We start from the raw sequence: 8,678 nt of genomic DNA, 5'->3' as shown, positions 1-8,678 counted from the left end.
GCCCGCTCCACGATTCATACCCGTGCACCCCGCCGCACCCAACCCCTTTCCCCATACCCTTCTCTATATTCTACATTCTGTTCAACCTCCCACCCCGAAACCATCTCGCTAGCTACTACCTTAAGCCATATAGACGCGACTAAACGCGACCCTTCATGATCCTTTTCGTCAGTGACGCCGGACATCACGATATCTTTTAACTTGTTTCATCCACGACACCCCAATGTTGATTCTATTGCCTGTTGATATCCTTTTCTTCACGTCGGTCAATTTCTTATATTTGATTATACATATGTTTGTTGAAAATCAAAATACACTGATCATATTGAAGATCAAAAAAGTTTCTTGCCCTTATCAATGCACACACACACACATACACACACAATATATATATATATATATATATATATTGATATTTTCAAATTTTAATGATTTTACAATGAAATGATGAAATTTAATGGTTCAATCAAATGTAGAATAAGATAACGCGTATAACTTGCTAGAATTAGTTGAACGTAAAAGTATATTTTCATTTATTTAAAGAAGTTTTCTTTTTCTATAAAAAAAGTTAAATTCAAATTAAATATTGACTTGAAAATAATAATAAAAGAGAAATATATTATTAATTGGAACGCGCTTACCTATTATGTATTATATTATTATATTGTTATGTTTTTATTATTTTAAAATATAAGTTATCATTTAATATTATGATAATATAAATATTATTGAAATACAACAATATTTGAATTAAATCTTTTAAATAGTTTTAACTTAGAATGTTTGATCTATAGATCTATGAGACAATATTACAGGGTTAGTTTGTATGTGCAGTAAAATTTTAGGATCGCCGCTGTTCTGTTCCTAAACATATCTGAAGATGGCGTTTACAGTGGGATTCTTCGATTTTCAAGATTTCATTTGAATGTGTACATGTGCATGTGACGATATACTGCATTGCGTCGACGACCTATTTTACAATAGAAATGATAAGCATACTCTTTTATCATTAAATAATCAATTCCATGATTCAAAATGAATTATATTTTTCTATAGAATTAATAATTTATATGGTTATCATTTCTTTATATTTTCATTAAAAGTCTATATTATTAAGAAATTAATAATTTGTTTTACATTATTTTTTAAAAATTTTAATCTTTTGTATAATTCTTATTAATAATATATAAAGAATTTGAAAATATGATGTGATTTTTATATATTTTTGTGTATTCAAAATTACAATTTTTTTTATTATCGATTTTAATGATAAAAGTTGCTTGAAATCGAAATCGGTTTTGTGCTAAGTCACATGACAATAAGATCACGTGGTGCTTTTGCATACTCCGTTAGAGGGAAGCACATATAAATCTCGAGCAAACATGACGGCTAATAGTTTTTCATAAATACATATCTTATTGTCATTAAAGTAAAATTGATTAACTAAAACGATGAAACAGTTTTTTGAAATGTAATGTATGTCGCGAATTTAAAATTTATATCAAGAGTATATAAGTGTTGTTTTTATGTCACATAAAAGTGACCTAGTTTATAAATGAATTTTTGCTTTTGATTTTCTTTAACTATGACCCTGAGTGTTCTTGAAGACGATGGCCTCTGAGACAGTAGCGATGCTGTCTCGAAAGTGAGTTCATAATTGTTATAAAATATGAAAAAGTAAATGATTTTATTTAATATTTTTAAAATATGGATTTTTATGAAATATGAACATCGTCATGTTTTCACTGAAAGAAACAATTAGGTTACGTTGATAAGAAGAACGCAGTTCTATAATAAATAATATTAAGTTTATAGTAGGTTGATTTTTTATTTGTATAAAGTAAAATTGTATATGAAAATGTAAATAATAAATATTTTAAATCTAAATATTTGTAAATAATTTTTGTAAGAAGTTACAAAAATTAAAAAATAAATATGAATCAATTCAATAAATATGAATTTACAAATGTGTTGCAGTTGATTAAAAAAGAGCAGTAAGTCAAGATGAACTATGATTGTTCGAACTTTTATGTAGTAACATTAAATAATCATTGCATAACTCTAACAGATTATTTTTTATACATATTTGTGCATATGTATAGTGTATAAAGTAATCTGTTTATATTTACAAAATGCCTCACATAACACGAAAATGGGAACTTTTCCCAGGCAGAAATCGATTTTGTTGTGATGGTAGAGTAATGATGGCACCACAAACTGGAGTTTTTTATGTGACTGTGTGTCTCATTGCTGGAACAAGTGGATTATTTTTTGCTTTTGAGTAAGATTATATTTTTTAAAATAGGAATTGTACATATATGTATATGTATAATTATATATATATAATATAAAAAGATTTAATTTAATAATTTTATATATATTTTTCAGTTGTCCATTTTTAGCAGTTCATATAACACCTGCTATTCCAGTTATTGGTGGTTTATTATTTATTTTTGTAATGTCTGCTTTGTTCAGAACAAGTTTTAGTGATCCTGGTGTTATTCCAAGAGCAACTCTTGATGAAGCTGCCTATATTGAAAAACAAATTGGTATATAAATATATATTTCTTAAAAATATATAATTTTATGATTAATTATATTTATCTATATTATACTATATTTTATATTTATACTATAAAAATTATATTCTACTTTTTTAACATAATGTATGTAATTTAATGTAGTTTATAATTAAAAACTTTGTTTTTTTACATGTTGTAAAGAGGTACCAAACAATGGTAATTCTAAAATGTACAGACCTCCACCTCGAACAAAAGAGGTATTAGTCAAAGGACAACCAGTAAAATTAAAATATTGTTTTACTTGTAAAATATTTAGACCACCAAGAGCTTCACATTGTAGCTTATGTGACAATTGTGTAGGTATGTATAATTTTTTAATCTGCCATTTTAAATTACTTTATTATTTAAAATTATTTTTATGGAAATTTAGAAATATATAATTATCTTTTTAGAGAGATTTGATCATCATTGTCCATGGGTGGGAAATTGTGTTGGTAGGAGGAATTACAGATATTTTTATGCCTTTATTGTCTCTTTGGCATTTCTTTGTGTTTTCATATTTGCATGTGCTGTTACGCATTTAATAATGCGTAAGTATATTAATTAAAAAAAATATAAAACATTAGAATAAGAAAGATATATAAAAATTAAATTAGATATTATTTGTTTTCATGTATTTAATTTTAGTCACAAAAGATGATAGACCATTTTTAGAAGCAGTGAGGATATCTCCTGGAAGTGTTGTTGTAGCAATTATATGTTTTTTTTCTGTTTGGAGTATTCTTGGTCTTGCTGGTTTTCATACATATTTAACTACTAGTAATCAGACAACTAATGAAGATGTAAGTATTATATATAGATATAAATATAATATAAATATAAGTATACATATAAATATTAAAAAATTTATTAATTTTTTATATATTTATATATTATATTTATTTATTTTTATTTATTATTATTTTATTTATTTATTATATTTATATTTTTTATATATTATATTTATTAATTTTTATATATCTGAAATTATTGAATAATCTTAAAATAATTTGAATCATTTTTATAGATTAAGGGGTCATTTTCTATTAAAACAGGGCAAGAAAGTTTCAATTTATATAGTCAAGGAAATATATGTGGAAACTGTTTCTATGTATTATGTGGACCAGCGCCACCTAGTTTAATTGGTAATTTATTTTTATATTCTTAATATTTTTATTTTATTTTTTGTAAAAATTATTTGATTATATCTAATTTTATAGATCGAAGAGGTATTGTAACTCCAGAATATCGCGCAGAACAAGAAAGAGTTGGTGGTGACAATGTAATTACTAATAATAAAACTTATGGTACTGTAAAAATTATACAACCACAGGTATTTAAATATTTATTGGTATTCTTGTATTTTATTTATATCATTATTTATATATTATTTTTTTTATATTATTACAGTCTAATGGTACAACTGTTCAAACAAATCCTAGTCCAGATCTCACAGGTTCTATGAACAATCTTGTTTCTGATCAACATTCGTCACAAATTGAATCAATAAATGGTGAGTTAAATCTTTTGAGGCACACTACTCATTACCCGGAGGATCTTTCGAAATATTCACGAGAGTATATTGATGATACTTATGTTCCGGCATATCCCCGACAATATTGTTTTCAGGATTCCATAAAACATGTAAAGTATGATACAGAAATAGAAAATCCAGATTTTCAAAGATATCCATGTAGGTGTGAAGAGAATTTACATAAATATTCTCATAAATGTAGGGAAGAATATCATAGATGTTCGGATAATAATTTAATATATGATCAATGTGTTAGTGATCAAAAATATGGTATTGATTTTCAGAAATATCCGCAAAGATATTCTGAAGATTCGGTACGATATAAAATTAATGATAAAAGTATTTATACTGATCTCCAAAAATTTCCACAATGTTACTCTGAAGATCCACTACGAATATCTCAATCTCATACTCTTAAATATAATAATTTGAGATGCACTGTTCATGGTTTAAAATATCCAATATCAAAGAATCTTTTGCCAACTGTTGTAATGTCACGAATATTAGGAGCAGGAGGAATGCCAATTATTGGTCAAAATGCAATAGGACTAGCAGTTAATAGATTTGGTTCAGGATCTTTAACTAATGCTTTCTCTTATACAGAAAATTCTTTATGTCCAAATGATGGTACCGAGGAAGATCTTTTAAATCGAAGATTTATCATGAGGTCAATAAGCGATAATGATGATATTTAATGTTTTTTTTAATAGTTTCTTGCCCTCTTTTTAAAATATTATTTTATTTATTGGAAAAGAAAAAAATTTAAATGGCTGTAATTATTAGAAAATAATTTTAATGTTAAAATCATACAATATAATAAAATATAAAATATATAAATTCTATTATATAACATAAAATAAACAAAATTTTATTATGTATATAAATATTATTAGCAAAAATAATAGTATTAAAAAATATTAAATATTAACAAAAGTAATCATTAATATGATTGTTTATGTTTTCTTATATTTAACTTATATACTAGATTTTTATGGATAAAAATTCAAATTAAGTTTGATTATTACTAATATTGTTATTAAGATTTATTTATTTTTTGACAATTTGGTATTGAATATACATATATATATTTTTTTTTTTTTAAGAAGAAGGAAGAAATTAGTATTCTTGTTATATTATATATTTTGATTGAAAAAAAAACTAAATTATTAATTTCATTATAATTTTTTAATATTTTACAAAAAATAATAATTATTTGTTATTTACATTATATAATATAATGAAAAAAAAAAAACAATTATTTTAGAATATTATTTTAGAATCTTAAAGCAAAAAAAATTAATCTAAATATAAATTTGAATTATCATCAAATATAAAATAAATTTAAATTTTTTCTTATTTAGCCATATTTTTATGATTCAATAAATTATATTTATTTGTTGTTTAAAAATTACGTCCTGTATCGAGGGCTCAGAGCATACAATTTGGTAAGTTAATTTTCCTTTACTCCATTCATCATTGTGTGTATGTTTAATATGAATGAATATATTTAGATATTTATTAATAGCCGTTAATAAACACAATACATCCTATATTTTTAAAAACTAATTTCAAAATCTTATATCAATTTAAGGGTTTATGGATTTGTGACTAATTAATTCTTTCTTATTTTTGGTACTGGGATTGTGAAAATATGATATGTAAATAAATATATGTATAGTTATATATGTATATATAAATATGTGCATAATTTCATGTATAAAAGATATATTATAAATTTATGCTTGTAATGTGCAATATTAAAATTTTTATACATTACACAACACATGATCACATAAGTTATCTATTATAATTTTTAGTTTTAATCAAACATATATAAATTAATACATATATTCATGAAGGATTGATTCTAATATCTAAAATAAATACAAGAATTGATATACAAAAATATCGATTAAGATTTATTTAATAAATTACAAGCAATTGAAATTAAATGAAACATGATAGAAATAGATAATTTTTCTTCAATACATTGCTGTTTCATTCTATTTTTATTTTGTTCATTTAATGCAAATTTAAATTATTTATAATTTAAGAAATAAATCTTAATGATATTTTTATATGTCAATTTTTACGTTATAGCTTCTGGAATTGATCTTTTAAAAATGTCCCATGACTATATTAACATTTTGTATACACATAGAAAACACATCTTACTGCTTGGGATATTTTCTTTATTGCAATTTCAGTTTTGGTTTATTTTCTTTATTATACAACAAAATTTCACAATTAGTAGTGCACTTTTGCAATAAGTTGCATTATTCAATTTTTATTGCTAATAAGCGTTTGTAACGGCTTTTATTGGTCTTTAATAGCAATTATTGAAACTCTTATATATAAAATTATATATGAAATGTATATACATATACATATGTGTTTAGATTATTTTGTACAATTCATTATTATTGGATATTTGTTTTTAGGTAGTACTACAAACAGCGTGAGTCAACTTGTTACCAATGAAGTACCACTAGCATCACTTAATATAGCTCCAATTGATATTGATGAAATTGCTCCGCTACCTTCTCGTCAGAATGTTGTCGTTTCATCTACATTGGATACGTCTTCTATACCTTCGGTAACTGTAACAACACCTTTGTCTGCATCTAGACTTAGATTGTTACAAGATACTACCATGATAGAGTCTGCTTTAGACTTAGATTCATTGGAAGATGCAAGTGTTGGTAGAGGCAGTCAAGCAGGACTTATAAAAATGGGAGCAGTATAACTAATCTATTTTATCTAGATTTAGATTTTATCTAGTTAGATTATAGATTAAGTTTTTATCTAATTAGATTTAAAATTTTTAAAAAATCATCAAAAGAATAGTGCAGGTTTATTTTTTTCTATTATATTCGTATAATTCTTTTTAAAACTTATTATTATATATTATATATTATAAAACTTATATGAATAAAAAAATTAAATTGTTTGATTTATAATAAATTTACCTAAATTTTAATTTATTTAATAAAAAATAATGTAAAATGTTTTTCTTATCTGCACTATTCATTTATGATATTTAACATTATTAATTCCATTCCAATTATTTACATTTTTGTTTTATTATTATAAAAACTTAGTAAATAAAAACATTCTCTATATTTTATATATAGTAGTTATATAAACAAAAAATTATAAAATTGTGCTGATTTATGAACATAAATTGATACTCTTAATATTATACATAAACAAAAGATATCTGAGTTAAGAAAAAATGCACTACTTAATCAACTTAATATGAATTTATATCTATTTTTTTGAATAACTTTATAACTTATAAACTGCAATCTTATTTTTGTCATGCAATGTATTGGACTAAAACATTTAAATTTTAATTGAATTAATGTATCTATATACAAAATTTTTTAATAAAAATTAGTCATTAAATATCAAAGTAGAAAGAAAAAAATGTATAGATAACTTGTTGAGCAAATTATATTATTAGAAAATATGTAAATGCTTTAGAATTAAACATTAAAAATATAATAATATTTAAAGATCAGAAAAACTATAAGTTTTAAAGTTTTTAATTATATTAGTAATCAGTTATTAGTGAAAATATTAAGTATTACAATTTTAATTTTTCACATTAAAGTGAAGTATTATTTTTTTTATTCAATTTGCTATGTACAGTGTAAAGAAAATTTTGTAAATACAGGAATTTTCATAAATGTTAGTATAGTTTTGCAAGCATTTAAACAATTTATTATATTTATATATCAATGAATTATATTAAGCATTTTAAAAATATATCACTGCCTAATTTTTAAATATATAATTTGTGCATTGACATTGCATGTCATTATTTAATTTAATATAATGATCAAAAAATATTATTGTCAATATTTTTAAATTGGATATTATTTATATGATGAATTGCAAACAAATTTATCAGTTGTTTTATTATACAAAAATTAACATTACATTGATTATAAAACTATTTTCTTTTTGTATATATTATGTGTGTATAATACTATATGTATATATTGTGTAGATGTTATTATAAAATAATAATATTGTAAGTGAAAGGTATATTGCGATATATATTTGTATAATATAAAATCCTTTAAAATTTTTAAATATTAAATGATGATGCATGTAATAATTAGTACTTTGGGATATGCAGAAATTAAGTATTATTTATTAAAAGATTTTTATTCAATTATTTGTTTTATCTCAAATGTATGTATAATTTTACAAAAATATTTAATTATGTTTAATTATATTTAATTATATAAAATATTAGGATAAAATTATTGATACATATAATTTGTTTTTGAATATATTCAATGTATACATAATTTATATTATATAGATTAATAATTTAATACTTTTACATGATAATTTACAGATAATGCGACTGTCTCTGTACACATAAATATATCATCACCATGTCAAAGCAATTGTTTTTATTTGTTAATATTTTCCTTTTATGCATTCAACATTATAATGATTCAAATATATATTTATCTTTTATATTATAATAAAATATAAATTCTTTTATAAATTTATTTTTGATATTAATAAAATTTATTATAATAGCATGTATTATATATATAAAT

General features: G+C 22.4%; 1 protein-coding gene across 3 annotated transcripts; it reads left to right on the top strand.

Annotated features, from left to right (window-relative positions):
- Positions 1–1,353: 1,353 nt before the first annotated feature.
- Positions 1,354–6,958, top strand: LOC102673832 (palmitoyltransferase app). 3 transcript variants are annotated; one of them, XM_006623979.2, is made up of 11 exons: positions 1,358–1,814; positions 1,978–2,281; positions 2,389–2,549; positions 2,724–2,882; positions 2,975–3,112; positions 3,210–3,364; positions 3,589–3,706; positions 3,782–3,894; positions 3,972–4,074; positions 6,537–6,691; positions 6,768–6,903. In XM_006623979.2, the coding sequence occupies exons 2-11, from the start codon at positions 2,133–2,135 to the stop codon at positions 6,771–6,773; spliced, it is 1,257 nt and encodes a 418-aa protein (XP_006624042.1). In that variant the 5' UTR covers positions 1,358–1,814; positions 1,978–2,132; the 3' UTR covers positions 6,774–6,903. The 3 variants fall into 3 exon arrangements, with proteins under 3 accessions (XP_006624040.2, XP_006624042.1, XP_006624041.1); XM_006623977.2 differs by having other exon boundaries at positions 1,354–1,814; positions 3,972–4,762; positions 6,541–6,958; XM_006623978.2 differs by having other exon boundaries at positions 6,537–6,955.
- Positions 6,959–8,678: the final 1,720 nt, after the last annotated feature.

Source organism: Apis dorsata, unplaced genomic scaffold, assembly GCF_000469605.1.
Source record: "Apis dorsata unplaced genomic scaffold, Apis dorsata 1.3 scaffold_982, whole genome shotgun sequence".
Classification (NCBI taxonomy): domain Eukaryota; kingdom Metazoa; phylum Arthropoda; class Insecta; order Hymenoptera; family Apidae; genus Apis; species Apis dorsata.
Note: the sequence above shows the minus strand (reverse complement) of the source record. Positions and strands in the feature narration are given on the sequence as shown.

Coding starts and splice junctions, on each gene's coding strand:
- LOC102673832 (XM_006623977.2), top strand. CDS start 2,133: ATGCCTCACATAACACGAAAATGGGAACTTTTCCCAGGCAGAAATCGA. Junction 2,883..2,974: donor CTTATGTGACAATTGTGTAG/GTATGTATAATT, acceptor TTATCTTTTTAG/AGAGATTTGATCATCATTGT. Junction 3,113..3,209: donor TGTTACGCATTTAATAATGC/GTAAGTATATTA, acceptor ATTTAATTTTAG/TCACAAAAGATGATAGACCA.